Source organism: Sordaria macrospora, chromosome 4 (genome assembly GCF_033870435.1).
Source record: "Sordaria macrospora chromosome 4, complete sequence".
NCBI lineage: Eukaryota > Fungi > Ascomycota > Sordariomycetes > Sordariales > Sordariaceae > Sordaria > Sordaria macrospora.
The window spans coordinates 4,359,457-4,378,336 of NC_089374.1; the positions used below are offsets into that span (position 1 = coordinate 4,359,457).

The 18,880-nt window shown below is 52.4% G+C and overlaps 9 protein-coding genes across 9 annotated transcripts; 3 read left to right on the forward strand and 6 right to left on the reverse strand.

The window, feature by feature from the left end:
* Positions 1 to 820, reverse strand: SMAC4_02107 (uncharacterized protein; the record flags this gene model as incomplete). The annotated part of the gene is made up of 2 exons (XM_003350347.2): positions 469 to 820; positions 1 to 396 (listed from the first exon to the last, which is right to left on the reverse strand). Exons 1-2 carry the CDS (start codon positions 805 to 807, stop codon positions 1 to 3), a joined length of 735 nt encoding a protein of 244 aa, XP_003350395.1. The 5' UTR covers positions 808 to 820.
* A 377-nt stretch (positions 821 to 1,197) lies between these two features.
* On the reverse strand, positions 1,198 to 3,923 carry SMAC4_02106 (uncharacterized protein). Its single transcript, XM_003350346.2, has 5 exons — positions 3,012 to 3,923; positions 2,702 to 2,957; positions 1,936 to 2,639; positions 1,781 to 1,865; positions 1,198 to 1,722 (listed from the first exon to the last, which is right to left on the reverse strand). Exons 1-5 carry the CDS (start codon positions 3,168 to 3,170, stop codon positions 1,556 to 1,558), a joined length of 1,371 nt encoding a protein of 456 aa, XP_003350394.1. The 5' UTR covers positions 3,171 to 3,923; the 3' UTR covers positions 1,198 to 1,555.
* An 848-nt stretch (positions 3,924 to 4,771) lies between these two features.
* SMAC4_02105 (40S ribosomal protein eS19) lies at positions 4,772 to 5,774 on the forward strand. Its single transcript, XM_003350345.2, has 4 exons — positions 4,772 to 4,850; positions 5,143 to 5,206; positions 5,267 to 5,572; positions 5,633 to 5,774. The coding sequence occupies exons 1-4, from the start codon at positions 4,818 to 4,820 to the stop codon at positions 5,680 to 5,682; spliced, it is 453 nt and encodes a 150-aa protein (XP_003350393.1). The 5' UTR covers positions 4,772 to 4,817; the 3' UTR covers positions 5,683 to 5,774.
* Positions 5,775 to 6,617: 843 nt separating this feature from the next.
* Positions 6,618 to 8,874, forward strand: SMAC4_02103 (uncharacterized protein). Its single transcript, XM_003350343.3, has 2 exons — positions 6,618 to 7,343; positions 7,406 to 8,874. The coding sequence occupies exons 1-2, from the start codon at positions 7,150 to 7,152 to the stop codon at positions 8,562 to 8,564; spliced, it is 1,353 nt and encodes a 450-aa protein (XP_003350391.3). The 5' UTR covers positions 6,618 to 7,149; the 3' UTR covers positions 8,565 to 8,874.
* Positions 8,875 to 9,004: 130 nt separating this feature from the next.
* Positions 9,005 to 10,695, reverse strand: SMAC4_02102 (uncharacterized protein). The gene is made up of 2 exons (XM_003350342.2): positions 10,435 to 10,695; positions 9,005 to 10,363 (listed from the first exon to the last, which is right to left on the reverse strand). Exons 1-2 carry the CDS (start codon positions 10,529 to 10,531, stop codon positions 9,030 to 9,032), a joined length of 1,431 nt encoding a protein of 476 aa, XP_003350390.1. The 5' UTR covers positions 10,532 to 10,695; the 3' UTR covers positions 9,005 to 9,029.
* A 224-nt stretch (positions 10,696 to 10,919) lies between these two features.
* On the reverse strand, positions 10,920 to 11,744 carry SMAC4_02101 (uncharacterized protein). Its single transcript, XM_003350341.2, has 3 exons — positions 11,648 to 11,744; positions 11,495 to 11,592; positions 10,920 to 11,426 (listed from the first exon to the last, which is right to left on the reverse strand). The coding sequence occupies exons 1-3, from the start codon at positions 11,688 to 11,690 to the stop codon at positions 11,043 to 11,045; spliced, it is 525 nt and encodes a 174-aa protein (XP_003350389.1). The 5' UTR covers positions 11,691 to 11,744; the 3' UTR covers positions 10,920 to 11,042.
* A 100-nt stretch (positions 11,745 to 11,844) lies between these two features.
* Positions 11,845 to 13,523, reverse strand: SMAC4_02100 (uncharacterized protein; the record flags this gene model as incomplete). Its single annotated transcript, XM_003350340.2, has 1 exon — positions 11,845 to 13,523. One exon carries the CDS (start codon positions 13,521 to 13,523, stop codon positions 12,477 to 12,479), a length of 1,047 nt encoding a protein of 348 aa, XP_003350388.1. The 3' UTR covers positions 11,845 to 12,476.
* An 800-nt stretch (positions 13,524 to 14,323) lies between these two features.
* Positions 14,324 to 16,951, forward strand: SMAC4_02099 (uncharacterized protein; the record flags this gene model as incomplete). The annotated part of the gene is made up of 1 exon (XM_003350339.2): positions 14,324 to 16,951. One exon carries the CDS (start codon positions 14,324 to 14,326, stop codon positions 16,949 to 16,951), a length of 2,628 nt encoding a protein of 875 aa, XP_003350387.1.
* Positions 16,952 to 17,004: 53 nt separating this feature from the next.
* Positions 17,005 to 18,669, reverse strand: SMAC4_02098 (uncharacterized protein; the record flags this gene model as incomplete). Its single annotated transcript, XM_003350338.2, has 1 exon — positions 17,005 to 18,669. The coding sequence occupies one exon, from the start codon at positions 18,667 to 18,669 to the stop codon at positions 17,005 to 17,007; it is 1,665 nt and encodes a 554-aa protein (XP_003350386.2).
* Positions 18,670 to 18,880: the final 211 nt, after the last annotated feature.

Sequence of the window (18,880 nt, forward strand, 5' to 3'; positions counted from 1 at the left end):
TCAGATCTTGATGTCGAAACTCGTACCACAGCCACAGCTGCTCGTCGCCAGTGGGTTGTCAACAATCTTGAACTGGGAACCGATCAACTCCATCGTGAAGTCGACCTTGCTACCCTTGAGCAACTCCAGCGACGGCCCATCCAGAATGATCTTCGGTACCGTCAGATCGGAAGACGACGGCGCTGGGCTGTTATCGGGGTAATAGCTGAATATCGTATCGTCCTCGCGAATCTCTGATCCCTCCGCGGCCTCTTCGGAAACGGGTAGCTCCGGGAGTTGCGATGGGAGAGTGACCAGCTTCATGAGGTATTGGAAACCGTGGCAGCCGCCGGATTCGACTTGGATGCGCAGCGCGAGGTAGGGGTTGGAGTCCTTGGTCATGATTTCTGAGAGACGCTGTTTAGGTTTTATGTGAGTTAGTCAGACTGTCCTTTAGACCAATGGAGAAAGAGGTGGCCCAATACGAACCTTTGCCGCTCGCTCTGTAATCTCCAGCACCATCTCGTTCCCATCCTCGTCATTCTGGGGGTTGAATAGCGTGTGGGTTGCCTTGCGCGGGGCCGAGGTGGTGAAGAGGCGCTTGTTGAACTGGCTTGAAGACAGCGATTGTCTGGCGCGCCATTGCGTCTTGCAGACGGGAGTGGTAGTCGGAGCGGTTGCTATCCTTTTGGTGACGCTGTAGTGGGCGCGCGTACGCAGTGGGAGCAGGATATCGGCCAGAATAGGGGACTGGGCGGTTCGGCGCATGCTCAGTTGGACGAAGAGGCTCGCCGGTGCGGGCGCATTGGCGCAGCGGAGGGGTGGCATGATGGCGGCGGTTGTAGAGAGGGGTATTAGGTGCAGGTTGTTGATGGTTTACTAGGTTCGGTTGGCGTTACCGGAGAAGGCGCTTTGTCGCGGTTTGGGTGTCAAAATCGCCGTTCCGAAGCGACTTAACGGGAGCAGGTGCGTCGGCGCAGGTGGTGATGGCGGGAGATACGGAGTTTCGGCTTCGGGAAAGTGTCAGACACTGTCACTTACTGTCACTTTGGCAGCGAATTTTCGGGGTGGCCGCATGATGTCAGGTCCGCCTGCGAACCTTGGGAGCCGCCGATGGAACGGGTGGGCAGGTGGCTAGCAGCTGACAAATCAGGGGTATCTTCGTCCCGAACAACAATTCCAGGTCCAAACAACGACTTCATTTACAACAATTCAACCAAAAAAACATAGAAATATCTCTTCATGAGAGTTGAAAACCATTTTGTGTCGTTGGATCGAGATTGTGCACAGAGATCCACGAAGACAATCTAAACATCACCTGCTCCAGCACCAAGTGTCTCCTTGACCTCTACCATGGACCATCAAATGGGAACAGATCAGTCGCTCTTCGATGAAATATCAGTTGCTTTGGCCCGGAATTCCCCATGAATTCGTACTCAGTAAAGGTGCAGTTCATAAATTGACAATAACTTCCGTACAGGTCGCCGCTGGGCACGATATCTCAGCTCTTCTCCCAAGAGCTTGGCTTGAATAGTCATCACCACCCGACTCAAACACCCCGTTTAGAAGCCAAGTCCTAGGGATAGATGGAGAACAGTTGGCTTCCATCATCGGGGCATGCTCCCGAGTCCACTCTCTCCTCGCCAACAACCAGGCAGGTTGAGCCCTTTTCACTTAGCGGTGCAAGAGCAAAGCTAGTAGATCCGCTGAACGGGAATTGTTGTCCGGTGCTGGTTTCACCCTCTGTTTGTTCACAGTTAGAACGTTGTCCTTTTGGTCGAGCTTCTTTGATTAAACTTACCACCAGCAGCCCGTCCACCACATGAGAAGAGCATGACTGTGTCACCCGTCGCTCGGCGGCCGTCAAAGTTGAGGCAACCCTGGGTCTTCATATAGCACGCATGGTTAGCCGGACACTTCTCTTCGCCGAGCCTTGGAATTCAAGGATGAACATACCAAAGTGCTAACAATCAAAGCAGCTGGTGTCCCATTGGCGTCTTGCTGGTTATGCTTTCCCGAGGTGAGAACATCCCACTTCTCGTTGGCCGATCCAGTACACTCCACCAGTTGGACGGGAATCAGATTCTCGCGGAAGTCGCCAGCTGTCGGATCAATGAAGAGACACCGTCCATCAGGAGCTCGGATCGAGACATCGCTGAAAGCGCGGGTAGCGGTATCATCTCGCTGATGGGACTCTGCAACCGCCGTGGGCTGCAAAGTACCGCCTGCCCGCGACACCGGAACAGGTTCGGTTGGGTTGAAATCAGGGATGTTGCCGTTTCCGGAACTGCCTCCTGATCCCGGTCCTGATCCGCTGTCCGGTGAAGAAGTCACGGATGTCGTGGCTGTGGCATCAGCTGTCGCAGTGACCTGAGTGGCAAAGGTTGTCGGCTGTTGTGAAGCGGTGCTCTCTTGCGCGTCGGTATTTCCTCCAGTGTTGGTATCCCCTCCCGTGTCAGTATTTCCTCCGTTGTTGTTTCCGTTATCGCCGCCGTCTCCAAAAGTAAATGATTGACTGGAGTCACCCGAGTCGCATGGCGCAACGTCTATATTATTGCCCGAGACCGTGAAGCAACTACTGTCTTCGTTCTGGGGCTGAAAAGGAAGGGGTCCAGATGAACCGTCAAAGGTAAATATCTGGGAGTCAGTGACCTCGCCGCCTGGCATATGTCAGCGCCAAGATGTCTCTGTTGGAAAATGCTTCTGCAACAAGTATACTTACCACCATCAGCTCGACCACCGCATGAAAAAAGAATGACTTGATTCCCAGCCGCCCGGCGGGGATCATAGTTGAAGCAGGCTTGTGTCAACGTGCTCACCACCAGCATACCACCGTCTCCGGAAATATGCTTGCCACTCGTGATAACATCCCACCCCTGGCCATCAGTAGAACCGCAGTCGGCAACCTGAATAGGGGTCAAGTTTGCCCGAAAGTCGCCGGACAGCTTGTCAACGAAAAGACATCTTCCATCTGACGTCTGTTATCATGTTAGTGGTGGTTCCGGTATGGGGTTAAGACTTTGTTGAAATACCTTGATTGGGACATCGGAAAATGCACGTGTAGCACTTCCGTCTCGCTGCTGAGCTTCCGCCGTAGCCTCTTCATTAAGCGAATCGACTGCCCTGGGAAGCAAAGGACTAGCTCTAGCAATCGCTGCTATCGCGAGCAGAGAACCAAGTGAAGCAAGCATGATGGAGAGAACAACCGTCAATGCTTTATGTGTTTATATGAAGGGGGTCGAGAATGAATGATTGAATCAGTGAAGGAATGGATAGAATATCTGTGCAAATGAAGGTAAACCTGCCAGCAGGTGAAGAAGGAGCGTCTGTAGTAAAGAAGGAAGAACTACACTTGAAAAGAATGAATTGATGTCAGTCACAAACTGGGCGTGAAATCGCGGAAGCCCAACCGGAGGGAATGAGAGCCTATTTATCCAGCTCCCTCGGACAAGAACAGATACTTTGGTTGTTTATGAAAGACGCAGTGTCAAGGCATTAAGCGCCTGTGGAGTGAATCGGCGTACTCATCGGTACGTCCGGCCTTGTCCGGGACTGATCCTTTGCGATGAGTTTCAGACCGCCTCCAGTACCCTCAGCGAAAGTCCATGAGCCCATGGAATGTCTCTTCACACGCGGCTTTGACAGGTCATCGTGGTATTCCTAAGTCTTTAACTTGGGGTTTTCGGCCGCAAGCCTTCAGTACGTCGTTTTGGGGAAGACGAATCCAAGTTCAGGGGGCCTGTAACCGGGCCGCTCAAAAGCGCCGGGGCTGGTGGTGATGGAGACATGGTTTCATCGGAAGGACTGCAGCGACCTTGTCACCACCAGTCGGAAAGCTAGATGGCTATTACTTGCAAAGTGATCGGTGTCCGTGATAATGTCGATAGAGGGATTGAAACTGCCATGGTGAAACCGTGCCTGTCAGAGATACCAGGAAGCCGGCGTCAACGAATGGCAACTACTCCAAATGTTGAGACGAGCACCCCGCTCACTGGCAAGGAAACATCCTCGAGCGACGAATTCTTGTGTAACTGAACCCCCAACCATCCCTTCCATTGGTTCACTGATACAAAATGTATTCCTGTGGCGGCATGGGCGGCTCGCGGATTTGGGAATCTGGAGATCTCCGGAGAGACAACCTGAAATCGTGATATAACATATTCATGGCAGATATCCCAAGAGCAAATACCAGAGGATATACTGTTTAAGAGGCATAGTATCGCCCTCGACTGACGCGGAACAAGCCACAAACGCGAAGTCATTCTTCCTCAGTAATCTGCTAAAAGACAATTATCCATTCGTTCTGGATGAGGTGCCACGGGTGCTAGGTATATATGAAGAGAAATCTGTGGTAAATATCAAAGAATGACTTGACGAGTGTCTTGTGAAAACGATTGAAGTCCAGACTTCCCAATTCACTCCATGCTGCGATGATGGATTTGGATTTGGACGTCGACAAGGTTGTTGTCAAGTGGGGTTGTTTGCCGAGTCCGAGATTCAAGCTGGGATGATCCCAGACATTTCCAGACGCTGGCAGCTTCTGTTCCCCGCGGCTTGAGCGTGCCAAGAGAGCCTGGTCAGTTGCTGTTGGGGTTAGGGTTACAACATTGGTGGTTTCTAGGCGCTAACCGCTGGGCGAGCACTGGCAACCATCAAGGTGCAAAAGGCGGAAGGGCCAAAAGCCCTAATAGTTAAGGCTGTACTGGTCCGTGCAGTGTCAATGCCAAGACTTCCATCCACCTAGAAAATTTCCACCGCTGGCAGCTATCGCGATTCCTTTGCACCACCGAGCGAGCAACTTCAATTAAGTCGGCTAACCAACCCAACCAACCGTCAAAATGCCTGGTGGTACCACTGTTCGGGACGTCGAGGTAGGCCACCATAGATCTCCGTCTTGAGATCTCCTCTGCGGCCGAACCAGAAACTTCACAATCAATCAATCGCTGTCCGAGTCCGAAATCGACCGGCTAGCAAACGCAATTCTGAGCCCTCAAGAACGATGAGCTGAGCTGGAGCTTGCCGAGCTGGCCGGCGATCACGACGACGAACTACAACCAGCGGGCACGACAACTACAAAAAGAAGAAAATGGGAGCAGGCGCGAGGGGGTCGAAAGACTTCCGATGACGGAATCATTGCTGATGGTATTTCTGTGTGATATGTAGCCCCACAAGTTCGTCAACGCCTATGCTGCTTTCTTGAAGCGCCAGGGCAAGCTGCCCGTTCCCGGTAGGCTTTGAACTCCCCCAAAATCGGTGGATGAGGCAATCGGCTAACTCGCGACAACAGGTTGGGTTGATACCGTCAAGACCGGCCCCGCCAAGGAGATGCCCCCCCAGGACATCGACTGGTTCTACGTCCGCGCCGCCTCCGTTGCCCGCCACGTCTACCTCCGCAAGACCGTTGGTGTTGGCCGTCTCCGCCGCGTCCACGGCACTGCCAAGAACCGTGGCAGCCGTCCCTCCCACCACGTTGACGCCTCTGGCTCCGTTGACCGCAAGGTCCTCCAGGCCCTCGAGAAGATCGGTGTCCTCGAGCACGACGAGGAGAAGGGTGGCCGCCGCATCACCCAGCAGGGCCAGCGTGATCTGGACCGTAAGTTTGCTCTCGGAAACAGTCTTTGTGTCGAATCAGGCGCTAACATTCATGGTACAGGTATTGCCCAGACCGTCATCGAGGCCGATGAGGAGGAGGATGACGAGTAAATTCGTCGCTAGATATCATGAATAATATCTAAATCTTCCCCGTTTCACGAATACGATACCCACAGTTTCTGGAGTGAAGGCTTCGCGTTGCATGACTTCGTTTCCCCGGTAGCATATCAGGTTTCAGGCGTCAAAAATGGATTGCTTCTTGGTCATGCCTCGGGCTGCTCATTTTCGAATATCGTAAAGATCCCAGTGTGAAATATCATTCCCTTGCCTCCAGATTCTTTGTTGACTCGCTTCTACCCAGTGCCTGTGACAAACCACCTTGGGAGGGATTTTCTCCCCTCTCACTTCCATGTGCGGCTTATCCGCTACCTCCTCTGTACGAGCGCCTGTGTTTGACACGAGGGTCTTTGGGTTTATGCCCATCGTCTCATGCCCCTAGGGAGGCGGAAGTACTAGACGTTAAATACAAACACACACACACGCGCTTGTGACAAACCATGTCCCATTTTGTCAACTGCTCGCCTCACTCTCATCCGATCTTTGAAGGCGAGGCTTGCGTGTTTCCTGGACATGTCTGTTCTCTCACGCGCCCACTTCTTCCCTGAACCGGCAGACTCTCTACGGTAGCAAGATCTTTCGTCGGAGTTACCCGTCTTCATTTGTCCCATCACCAACCATCCTCTCGTTGGATCACTAGTTTCTGTGTCACTTCCATTCTTGATATCTTTTGGGCTTAGTAGAAGCCTGTCAATTTCAGATTCTTACTCTCCTGTCACCCTATCACAAATCACAAGCGAGTTTCGTGAGAGCCTCATCTCGGTCTGCTGTCACCTCGAGTTCACCCTGCGGTTGGTGGCCCAGTCATTTGGTTCTGTTCTCCGTACCAGCTGTGACCCCAAAAATCGCGTCAATAATCACAAATCACGGTTTTACGGGTACGTACATCATCGCGAAGGTTAAATACAAGCCTATCGCGGTCATTCAGCATGAAGCCCTCCGACTTCATGACCAAAGCGCTTGGCCTTCGTCCAATACACGAAGCCGTCCTCGAGGGCGACCTCAAAAAGGTCAAGAAAATTATCCATCAAGACAAGAAGAATGTAGTAAACAATCAGACAACCAGAGACAAAGTCACCCCTTTACACCTAGCAGTACTCACCGGTTCCCTCACGACAGTTAAGTTACTCTTGCTCTCCAAGGCCTCCTTCAGTATCTGTGATAAGAAGGGGTACACCACCCTACAGTATGCGCGCTCCGGCGCCTTAAGGGCAAAAAAATTACAACAGTACGAGCGACTTGGGTGGCAGCCGGCGAAACGAAGGGGCGCCCATATTCCGCGAACCCGAAGCTCTACGATCCATACTTTCGACTAATGACCACCCTCTCTCCGGCTCGACGATCCTCACAGATGGGAGAAGACTGACGATACTACGTAAAGTCGTCACTACAAACCTGGCATTTCCGGTTCAGAATTCTACATGCGGCTTCATCGCTTCATACGCATCGACCCTCCCACAGATGATGGCCGTAAGCGGCTGGAAAGATGAAAGGGAGGAGTCATCGATGCAAGGGGTCCTTCCCAACGCCAAAATGACAGCTCTGGTGCGATATGCCTGTCAGATCATGGAGTTCAAACTATATATGCAACCCTACGACTGTCCGGGAGAGAGTGTCGTGCCACCGGAGCATATTGGCAGGTATATGGCATCACAGTGAGTTCTTCATCCTTGTGCAAACCCTTTTCCGCTAAATGCCTTATTTTAACTTGTAATAGTGTTGAAAAGCAGTTGTCAACGACTTGGGTCCTGAAATTACTCCAGGACTTCCTCAAGACCAGCGATTTGGTTCGCATGGCAGAGCTAAAGCACATCGAACTACCCTCCGAGCGATCTAAGGCTAAGGTCTTCCTCAACCACAGTCCCTGTGGCAGTTGCCTAAGCTACTTGGCCAAAATCCGTCGAGTAACTGGCATCACCTTCGCCGTCGAGACTATTCCCTTTGCCGTCCCCGGAAACCGTACCTGCAGCGACTACTCCAACCCTCCTCCGATACAACCAGGCGCCAAGGAAGACCCATTAGTTGCTGAATGGGACAATGACTACGAAGAACTTGATCGGCAACAGGAAGTGGACGAAAATGGCCCAATGGTTGACTTCGAATCGCTCGTCGACGGTGAAGATAACGAGGTCTCAGATAATCTCCCAGTAGCTCAAGTGGACATGCAAGAAGTCACGACCCCGACTGCGCTAAAGCCGACCACAGACCCAACTTACCGGCAAACCGGAATTGTTGCTGTTAGACACCGACAAGGCTTGCAAGGCACCTCTTCCCCCAGTCACTGGGAAGTCTTCAAAGGCCAGAATTTCTGTGCCAAACCCTTGAAAGGCGTTCGGAACCGCTTAGGACTCAACAAGGAGGAATTTGACCAATTCCTCGAAGCACAGTCTCCTCGACGTCTACTAGGGTCCGGGTCTCTCCTTGACCCCATTTCGACAATTAATGGCCGTTCGGCATTTTTCCAACCTCCTGTGGCCGTATCGGCCCCGCTGCAGGGAGCGGGAGCTCGGAATCCCGAACGACTAGAGCAGTCCGTTCAACCTTCTTCATCACCGCCGCCCCGCTTAGAAATATGTCTTCCTCAGCTAATTTCTTCGAACAGGTCGCAGTACGCTATGGCACCGGACGACGAGCCCGCTTCTCCCATCAACGAATCTCGTAAACAGCTGAACCTAAAACGATTCAGCTATCGCAAGAATAGCCGTCATCAACACGTTTATCCACGTCTTTCAGATGCAAATCCGCGTCTTTCTAGGTCGCCCGCTTCTTCCCACTTACTGCAGCGCCTCAAACTGGGACAGTCGAAGGGGCTAGCCGGTAAAAGGACCAGCAATATGCCCGGTGCCAGCAACGAAGATACGGCCCAGCAAAATTAGACGGATTCAGGAGAGAAGCGTCTTCGCCAAAGCCGTCAGGCGGCATCAGGAGATGCGGGAGCAACCCCAGGAAAAGCAGGCGAATGGCCAACAGCGAAGCGAGCACGAGGAGCTGGAAGAGTTAAGGCCGCAAGAGCTAAGGCAAGAGCTAAAGCAAGACCTGATGCAACCTGGTGGGCAGCACGCAAAACCAGAAAGATCCCCTGGTAAGACAGGGTCTGAAGAAGTCTTACGATCCATCGAAAGGTCTGCCTCCGCTGCTCCATCCAGGGACGGCTTCAGTCGCGAGACTCCCATCTGCTTGGAGTAGCCCGGGCTGAATATGCGCATCATTCAAAACAGTGGTGCATGATTTACCACTGTTTCGTACCTCGGCCACTTGGTTTACAATTTACAAAGCTTGGTCTGTCTGGAAGACGGCTGTACGGATAATGTTGTTGGATTGAGATGTTTGTCGACCGATGATCAAGAAGAGTACTGGACCTCAAGGCCAAGGCTCCTAAAGGGTTCACCTAGTTTATGCAGATCGATCCCCGTCCCCAGGCTGAAGATGAGAGACTTGGCTCTTCCTTCCCACAGCAACCCAATGCGGAGGTTGTTGTCAAGACGAGCTTTCAAAACTCCCTTGTACTCGTCGTTCTTTTGCTCTTTGTTGTCTGTTTCGCTCTTGGGAGGAGCAGTGGTAGGCTCAAGTTCGGGCTCAGGATCATCCAATCGCCATTCCATTTTCGCCTGGAAACTCCTCTCCTTCTTTTTGGGTGGTTGTGGTGCAGGCTCAGCAGGATCGTTGGAAGGGCTCGCGCCGAGCAGGAAGCCGGCTGGTCTACGATTACTCCAGAGTTCCATACCTACCGCCCATTCACTCTCGTAACTGTACACGTTGAACTCGACCCGCGTTGCGAGCGAGCAGTATTCCCGGGCCAAAAGAGCATAGGTGGCGTTGATGTTGCCCATGAGCGGGTTGATGGTCAGGGTTGCGGTCAATGGTGTCCCTCGGTGTGCTGGCAGGGTAGCAAAGCGTGCACCAAGCGACATGCCGCCGGACTTGTTGAGGGTTCCGTAGTAGAGCTCTCCGCCGACACTGAAGCGACCATAGATGCGCTCCTTCTCGACTGCTTGGCCATTTCCGGTATTGGCATTATTGTTGATCTCTCCAGCTGCCGTTGTCCAGGGATCATAGTTCGAGGAAGAAGCATCGCCGCCAAAGTTATAAAGACCGCGGAAACCCAGCAGACCACCGTCGGTTGAATACAGACCCTCGAGACCGTATTTGCCCTTGTCATACTGAACCAGGCCCAGCATGGTCCCGCCATTCCTTAGGGACTGCTCACTGACGGCTCTTACTTGGACCTGAAGCGCCTGGGTAAAGCGCTTGATGACCATACCCTCGAGCAGCGACTTGGGCAGATACAGGCGGCCGTATAGAAGAGAGTGTGTATATTTGCTTGGATCCTGGCCGGTATTCCCTCCGACCAGCGTACCATTGGCCAAAGAGGTGTCTGATACTGCGCCTAGCAGTGCTTGTGCGCTTTGTGCGGATAGCGGGTCGGCATCGAGCATGTAGTGCTGACCGGGCGAGCGAAGATCATGTAGACGGCGGTAACATCGTAGGAGAGCGGGAAGCGGGATCTTGTCGGACTGGGCGGCGATATGGGTCAACGGAATGGAGCTATGTAGATATGATATCGAGCCATCGACGACGCCAACACTGCCGAGTTGGTAGCTTGTCGCAAAATGGGGTGTTGCGAGCGAGGAGAGCGTCAGGCGCAAGCCACGGGGAAGAGGAAAGTCGATGAGATCTGGTTGTTCGGTTTTTGTTATTAGTCTCTGAAGTAATAACCCAGGAGGCCTACTATGGTTAGGATCGCACCTCTGGATGTCGCATTCAGCTCGTTGTACTTGTTGTCCTCGTTCCAACCCGTTGCGCCGTAGAAGGCATTGGTAATGTAGTTCATGAACTCGCGCATATTGGAGTGTTTCTCGTGTGGTTAACGTAGTCGCGAGTCTGTCGCGCCTAGTCACCTTTGGAGGATCATTGAGAAGATGGATGGAGTGTGGAGATGGAAGAGCTGCGGTGTCGCAAAGCTCTTTTGTTCTTGTCAAGGTAGTGTAGTTTCTTGAAGTTCTGCAAATCCGAAAGCAATTCCATCATCGCAATTGTTATCGAGCTACGTACCGATGCGCCTGAGACTTGCTGTGAAAGTGGCTTGGGCCCCACTAATAGGGCGCCTTTGGGCTCCACAGATCCGGTAAGGAAATATCCACAGTGATCGACAGCAGCGATGAGCGAACAACTTCAACTGAACATCGAAAGTCACATTCCATCCGGATGTCTTCTGATGTTCACACCCACAATGTTCAATACCGACTCTCCACGTTCACACTATCACTTCATCAGGCTTATGGGTTATACTTGATTCAATTCTACTACCAAGTCTGCTTCAACACACACCCGACTATGACAATCCCTTATATCGCTTAGTTGATCTCACCAAGCTCCTCACGCCCGTCAGCAAAGACCTTGTCAAAGTCACCCTCGGTCCAACGAATATCCGGGTTGAGGCCAGCAAACTTCCAGACGCCATCGACCTTCTTGTAGTAGTGGGTGTTGTGACTGTGGGCGTGGCCGGTGACAGCAACCTTGGTGCAGCTCTTGTCGGTATAGACTTGGTGTGGCACGCGGAGCTGGTGGTAGCCGATGATCTCGGTATCCGACACCTTCTCCCACTTGCTTATGCCACTCATAAAGTGCTGCGTCCGCAAGAGGGGGTTGCCAATCACCTTCTTGTCCGACACCATCTGGATGAACTCCTCAGCCGGCATGGCCTCCCAGAGCTTGTTGAGGAACGAACGGTAGTCGACCTAAGCCCGGGCGAACATCATCAGTCGGAGTCACTACTTTGGAAACTTGGAGGGATCTCTTCTCTTACCCTCAAGGTGGGAGCGATGCACTTCCTCAACCGGTCAAAGTCCTTACTGTCATAGCTGTCCGCCCACTCGAAGCACGCCTCGGTGCAGCCGAGGTACTCTGTTCTTCTTATCAGCAAAACAAGGTCAAACTCGAAGAACAAGAACGGACGAACCCTCAAAGGTGATCCGCGTCTTGGGATTTGCTGCGTTGGCCATGGTTGACGATGATTTCAATGTGCCTTTCGAGAGGAGCCAGAAGGAGAAGAGACCAGGTCAGGTCCCAAGAGATGGGCATGAAGGTCTTATCATTCATTGTGTTCTCTCTTGCAGCTCGCAGCAGCTCCTCCATGTTCGTCTTACACGATGTCTACAGCTCTCCAAGGCTTTGGAAGACCGTAGGTACGCAATGTCCCCATTCCGGAGTCCGAGACGTGCAGGATGGGGAAGTGCGGTCGTGTCCCGCAGCCCGCCGTCCCGGTACCTAAGTTTGGCCCAATAACCCTGGGAAACGCAAGGGGTGGTGGTGTCTGGGGCTTCGAATGCATATGCAGCCTCTCACCTGTTTAGACGTCCCATGCTTTCTCTCAATCTGGAGTGGCTGGGTCTCTTCAGCCAGAACCACAATGTCTTTGTCTCGGCAACATATTACTCACACAAGACCGTTCTATTCCATTCTCGGTCAGACACGATGGGTGTAATGTGTGGTTTCGACAACAGGACTGTCGGTGCCAAAATATCAGTGTGCTCATAAGTATATCAGGCCTCGATTCAAACAGCCGACAGGGTTCGCTTCGAGCAAGGCGCTTCGCTTTTGCTAAATGCACACCGATACCGTGCTTCACGCCATATTGGCACGACTTCATGCCATCGAGCATAGCCCAGGCACAGGTCGCAGGTTTAGATGTTACAGAGATTATCGAACATGCATACAAACATTCTCGTGGCAGTTAATGGCCTGTTGTTACGTTGGTAAGCCACTTTGCAGCCACTCAGCATGGACCATCAGTTTCGGCATGGCTTCGTCCAGTGGTGGTCGTTCCGTTGCGACTTCTTCCCAGTGCCATTGCCAAAGCTGATGTCGCTCCAGTCGCTCCAGTCCGACTCATTGCCGTCGTCAAAGTCGGTGTCTTCGTCTCTAGTAAAGACAGCCTCTTGTCCGTCGCTATCGTCGATGATGATGGGTTCTTTCTCGGTGCCGCCCAGAGATTCGATTCCTTCTCTGGCCATACGACGTGTCTGAACCCGTAGGGCAGACACCTTTGATGTCCTGCTCTTTTCAGCTAGCAGCTGTCTCTCTTCACGGGTCATCTTTTTTCTGGCTTTCTTCCGTTCCAACTTTTCGGTCTTCTTGAGTCGCGCGGTGTCTGCACCGGTAGCTGCTGTTTTGACTCTTTGCTCTTTCTTTTGTCTTTTGAGCAGTTTACTCCTTTCCCGAGTTATTCTTGTTTCGTCCCCATCATCATCTTCGGCCTTTCGCTTTGTCCCAGCACCCTTCGCCGGTCGTCCACCCCAGAGTCTCGCAATCTCATTAAGCTTGCTGTAAACTTGTTGTCTGGCTCTCTCGCGGGCTGTGCCCTGTCTCAGTAGCTGCTCATATTCCGTGTGTTCGTGCCGGATATGCGCTCGCACCACCAGCTTCACCTTGTCATCCAGCTGTACGGTCCCGCTTCTTCCCACTCTCCTGCTCCGCTTCTTGAGCGCATGGCTCACAATCTTGGGGATCGTCTCTTTAGGGGTGTTTGGGAACAGCCTCTTCAGTGCCTCTTCAAAGTCGCCTTCGACAGCTGCATCTCGCTTCTGTACAGCCTCTGCACGTTTCGCAGCTGTAGCCTGATTTGACTCTTGAACGACTTCAACAATGGAGGCGGGACAGCGAAGGCCGATCGGTTTCCGGCGTTTGTTAACCACCACGTAAACAGTCAGGTCCGCCGAGTGTGTCTCCTTGCGGCAATTTTTGGTCATGTACACGTCTCCTTTGGGGACGAAGACGTATCCAACTGGCATGGGATCGTGGAATCGCGCTTCTGGCTCGTCTTCGTCGCCTGCCATGGTGAGTCGTGTCGGTAGTCTGGTGGAAGTTAGTTTTGGTCGGGGTGACTTGAACCTGAGAAATGGGCTTTCGAACTCAGGTTTAAACTGAATGGAACTGTGAAGAAGGAAATCAGGCGAAAGAAGGGACAGCAGTACTTGCAGGCTGCTTTCCGCCCTTTTAAGTGTTCCGCGACTCGGTGACCGATTTGCTGAGGTGCCTGGTTATCTTTCGAGATTTTAATATCTTCTTAAGAATGTGGGTCCCAAACGAAGGAGCTCTAAACAATGGCAACAAGGAAGGTGAGAATAGTCCCGCGTTTGAGAGGACCCGTGTGGCTGCTGGGTGGGCTTTGTTTGCTTTGCTTTGTTTTGTTGACTTTGACTTCACTTGAGACGATAACTTTGAGCCCAGGGGTCGCACCTTCCTCCCCAACTCCGTGCACGGTCCACATGGGAAATCAGAGAAGGAAGGTCCTCGATCTTTCCCTTTTCTCTTTCCAACCACATTTTCCAGGCAGCACACATCGTTGACCCGGTATTCATTTCTTTCTCTTCTTTTGTTGAGCAGCCAATATGGCGTCAATTCATCACACTTTGTTGGCTCATATCCACCTGCGCCGTCAGGATGCTTAGGCCAATATGATGCCTCACTATTGGCGCGCGCCAACAAGCTGACAAGCTGAGCTCCCAAACATAATATCCAAGTTCACCCCTCGCGATGATCCGGGAACAATACAACAATCACCCAAACCCTTTCTGCATTGTGTCAATCCTCAGAAGCAAACAGCCGGACACTTCGGAGTCAAAGACACCTCACAATGGCTTCCCGTCAGTCCAGCTCGCCCAGCTCAAGACACGAGGAGCCTTGGGCCAACGTACACCATTCTTGCGAATACTGCCTGAAGGCATTCCCTCTGGACTTTTCTGAGGACAAGCAGCACCCGTCCGGCCTCCCTGCGAACAGATGGGCGCTCATCGAGAGGCGACTTGGCGATGACGCTCCCAAGTTCCTAGAGCGTGTCAAGGAAGGACAGGCACCACAGCCTTTCGGACTGGCCCGCACTCTTACCAAGGAAGTCACATTCTTCGATGTCAATACGCCTGATCTTGAAAGTTGGGCCGCTCAAGGCTGTCTGTTCTGCCGTCACCTGCTGGACCGAATGGCGGATGCTGAAGAGAAAATCGGCGGCACGAGAGTTTTGGGTGTCAAAAAGGGTCCGTTTCTCGACTTATCTTCCGAATCCGCCATGTCCATCATGATATTGGACCTGGCAACATATCGCTCAGATAGGCTACATACTTTCAGCTTGTGGACATACCATGTGGCATGGCTTTCTAATGGTTGCCTAGGCTGCGACATGCGCCGGCCAGCATTGCAGCCAGTCAATCCGACACCCTCGTCGCCTTCTTCGCTCTCTCAATATCGGACCTGGCTTGAGACATGCCGTAGGACCCACCGCAAGTGTCCAAAGCCAAGCGAGTTTGTCCCAACTAGGCTACTAGAACTCTCCAAGACGCCCGAAGGATTCGTAGAAGCTCGACTATGCGAGACTTGCGAGAAAGATAATGTCGAGCCCTTCGCCGCCTTATCGTATTGCTGGGGTGGAGACCAGCCCCTGAAGCTCACCAAAAGCACGAGGATCCAGCTCTTGGAGCATATCAAACCTGAAGAGCTCCCTCAAACTCTCAGTGATGCCATCAATGTCACCATCTCGCTGGGCATCAAGTACCTCTGGATTGACGTACTTTGCATCATCCAGGACGATAACGATGACAAGGGTAGAGAACTAGGAAAGATGTCCATGATCTATAGCTGCGCGCTGGTGACATTGGTAGCCTCACGGGCGGAAGCCGTGCAAAAAGGCTTTCTCCAAGACCGCCCCATCGGAAATATCCCTGGATTTGGTCTCCGCGGTCACCTGCCTGCAAGCGAACCTTGCGTTTTCTTGATTCCGAGGCAAGACTTTGAGAACATGGGCCGTAGCGACATTTCAAAGGCAAACAAAGCCAGCTATATCAGCCAACGAGCTTGGTGCTTCCAAGAAAGGTTGCTATCGCCACGTATCATTGACTTCGGGGCGGTTCAAACAATATGGTGGTGTCAAGAGTCTGAGGACACATCAGCGCATGGGCGTCCTCAGTGGACCGATGGCTGGGAGAAACCTGGACCCGACGAAGATCACAGCTCGATGGGTATTGTCGCAAAGGAGCTGGCCTGCTGGGAATATCCTGAAGCTCAGCGCAAGGCCGACACCAAAGCCAAGAAGAAACGGCCTGGAAAGACCAGTGGAAAGGCCAAGGGGTCATGGTATGAGAAGATTGAAAAGCAATTGATAGGCCAACTAGCCGCGTTGGGGATCTCGAAGGATATGAAAACCCGGTCAAGCCAATGGGCACGCGTCGTAGAGCGATATACACTCCGGCAGCTAAACTTTTATACCGATCGACTTCCTGCCATTTCCGCCATAGCGCAGGTCTTCCACTCTCAGAATAAGAGCGGTTATGTCGCTGGACTCTGGGCCGATATGATGCCTCGGGCACTTCTGTGGGGAAGAGGCTCCTCGTATCTCTGGCCTCGACCAGAAGGGGGCTATTGTGGTCCAACTTGGTCATGGGTTGCAATGGTCGGCCCTGCAAATCTCAATGGGAACGCTCTTTATGATCAGGAGGCAAGAGACATGGATACAGAGAGGCACGGAAATATTGTATCGTGGGATCTAACACCACTACATGACTCTCCAGGCTCGGAGATTATTGGCCTTCGCTCTGCAGCGTTGACCTTTCACGGGCGTTTGAAGCCTGTCTATTGGTGGCAACCTCCTGTGGAAGAATGGACAACCATCAAACGGCCACCTAGCTGGCGAGATTCACGACTCCCAAGGGTACCTCTACGGGCGGGGGCTCCCACTGCAATCGGTTTCAATCCTGAGACAGGCACCGTTGACCCAACCGACCCAGACATGGCGAGACTGGACAGTCTTCCGCCTAAACCACGCCTTCACCCGTCCATATACTTGTTCACAAGTGATATCAAGGGATCGGAAGAACTCATTTTCGGTCACGTCCAGTTCGATGTCTTCTTGCCCGCATTCGAGGCTGATACTCGTCAAGACAAAACCCGGCTCTTCCTACTTCCCATGGCCACCGACATACCGTGGACCCGTTCTGAGCGCCTGAAGGCAATCAAAACGCATAAGCACTACAAGTACTTGAAGGAGAAGCTTGAAAAAGAACTTCAAGACCCTTGGGGGCCTCATGTGCAAGCCATAGTTCTCCAACAATCCGCTCAAAGTGGAAGGTATGAGAGAGTCGGCATCTTTCACTATGGATACATGGATGAACCTGGACATGGTGTACACATGAGCAATGATGAGTTCAACGAGACGTATAAGCTTCAGTATCAGTGGCTTCACGACGGAGAAAAACAAGATATTTACATTGTCTAGTTGATGGGGAAATTAACAGCAGACATGTTACAATGAGCGTTGCTTTCAGATCCCTATTCCTGCACCCTCCCATTATTCTTGGCAACTTCCGGGTACAGGCCCCTTATCCTGCTCTTCAATACTTCATACTCCTCCAAAAATTCATCTGAATGAGCAGGCATGGGTTCGCCTCCCGCTTCTTTCACATGGCTGTTTACCCACTCCGCGAGATCTTTGACATAGGTAACTTCATGCCCAGGTGTTACTAGGGAATGGAAGAAACGTCCCCGCCCTTTGCTCTCCACGCGCTCCTCATATTCTTTCCGCATGTCTTCCTGCGTCGGCAGTTTTGCCCTACCGGCGAACACCCTCGCCAACGCCTGGGCCTGGAAGTCAAAGAGTGAAAAGGTCGCGACGTGGTAGGGAACGCCAATGAAAGCCAGTGTCGGGTCGTTGATGTAGAAGATATCCTTGTGAAGGTTGTGCGTCATGACGCCGTCCGATGTCACCACCAGCTTGTCGTCAGGATTGGCATCCACCGTTATATCCGAGTGCAACTGTGGGAGAAAAGGGTATGACACAATGTATCCGGTCGCTATCACTACTTGATGGATATCATGTAGGACTGTTCCATCTATGAGCACAACAGACCTGGGTATTGGCTGGTTGTTCCCGAGTGTCGGCTCGTCCCCTTCAACTTCTGCTTCTGGGGGGGCAAATCTCTCCACTGCCGCCACCCGTACGGCGTTCGGAGGCAGTACGCTCGCCGGAAGATCAAATCGTCCGTTACGGGTGCTCTGGTACGTCTTGTTGGATATCTTGCCGAGTTCCTTACAGACGTCGGTAGCGGAAACGCCGGCTCCGATCACGAGCACGTTCTGGTCCCGGTACTTCTCAGGATTCCGGTACCTCTTCGAGTGAATAACTCTGTCAGAGAAGGTGTCCTTCCACTCTTTAAGGCCTTCGATTTGCGGAATGCGTGGCATATTGTAATGTCCCGAAGCGACAACAACCAGGTCAAAATCCCTGACTCTTTGGATAAACCGAGCGCCAAGAATCCCGTCGTCCTTTTCCATCGTCAAGGTAGTGATCCTCCACTTCGAACCTTCGCTTGTCTTTCTAACGTCCTCGACTCGGGTGTGGAACTCCGTCACTGCATCTAATCCGGACCTTTTGGCCAAAGAACGGATGTATTGAAGAGCAGCGGAATGACTGACGGATTCTGGACTTCCCTCGGGCCAGTCTCCCAACGCTGTTCCCATCAATGGTGTTGGGACATTGGTCTTCAGCCCTGCGTAACACGGGCTCGGGGGCGCGAATCTCACTTCAAGACGAGAGAGATCCGTGTTTGAACCCCTATAAACGGCATCTGAGGGGATTTGGTGCTGGTCTCCGTATGATGGTGGACGGTAAACATAAGGAGGGTCTTCCGGTGGACGCTCATCGAACTTCCATACGCCACCGGAGCCGTCGGACCGTTCGAAGACGGTCACGGAGAGCCCATGCTTGAGGAGATGAGCAGCGGCACAGACTCCGCTGATGCCTGAGCCTATCACTGCCACCATCTTGTTCACCCCAAATCGAGATTCTGGAACCGTTGTGAAATCAGATTCGGAGTCTGTATTGACGATGAGAGGCATGGCTATTTTGGTTTCAAGATGAGTGTGTCGGTCAGCCTTCAGAGGTAGATGGGGAACAAATGCATGATGGAATCCCGCTGTTGCTGTTGCGGCGGACATGATATCAAGGTTGAAGGCAAAACTAAGTGAAGGCTAACAAGGAGAATGATGCAGAAGCTAGGAATTGCTTTGTTGCAACAATTTATTCTCTGTGCGGCAACCTCCGAATTGTCTATTGTCATTATATCTCCTCAACACTATCGAGGCCTACCGCGGCCGAACCCATTACTCCGCGTCCGTCAAGTCGTCTCATTCAGGAACGATTAACAAA

Coding starts and splice junctions, on each gene's coding strand:
- SMAC4_02106 (XM_003350346.2), bottom strand. CDS start 3,170: ATGCTTGCTTCACTTGGTTCTCTGCTCGCGATAGCAGCGATTGCTAGA. Junction 2,958..3,011: donor TTTCCGATGTCCCAATCAAG/GTATTTCAACAA, acceptor ACATGATAACAG/ACGTCAGATGGAAGATGTCT. Junction 1,723..1,780: donor TGGTGGACGGGCTGCTGGTG/GTAAGTTTAATC, acceptor GTGAACAAACAG/AGGGTGAAACCAGCACCGGA.
- SMAC4_02105 (XM_003350345.2), top strand. CDS start 4,818: ATGCCTGGTGGTACCACTGTTCGGGACGTCGAG. Junction 4,851..5,142: donor CCACTGTTCGGGACGTCGAG/GTAGGCCACCAT, acceptor TGTGATATGTAG/CCCCACAAGTTCGTCAACGC. Junction 5,573..5,632: donor GGGCCAGCGTGATCTGGACC/GTAAGTTTGCTC, acceptor TTCATGGTACAG/GTATTGCCCAGACCGTCATC.
- SMAC4_02103 (XM_003350343.3), top strand. CDS start 7,150: ATGATGGCCGTAAGCGGCTGGAAAGATGAAAGGGAGGAGTCATCGATG. Junction 7,344..7,405: donor GGCAGGTATATGGCATCACA/GTGAGTTCTTCA, acceptor AACTTGTAATAG/TGTTGAAAAGCAGTTGTCAA.
- SMAC4_02102 (XM_003350342.2), bottom strand. CDS start 10,531: ATGCGCGAGTTCATGAACTACATTACCAATGCCTTCTACGGCGCAACG. Junction 10,364..10,434: donor GCTGAATGCGACATCCAGAG/GTGCGATCCTAA, acceptor CCGAACAACCAG/ATCTCATCGACTTTCCTCTT.
- SMAC4_02101 (XM_003350341.2), bottom strand. CDS start 11,690: ATGGCCAACGCAGCAAATCCCAAGACGCGGATCACCTTTGAGG. Junction 11,593..11,647: donor GACGCGGATCACCTTTGAGG/GTTCGTCCGTTC, acceptor TAAGAAGAACAG/AGTACCTCGGCTGCACCGAG. Junction 11,427..11,494: donor GCATCGCTCCCACCTTGAGG/GTAAGAGAAGAG, acceptor GCCCGGGCTTAG/GTCGACTACCGTTCGTTCCT.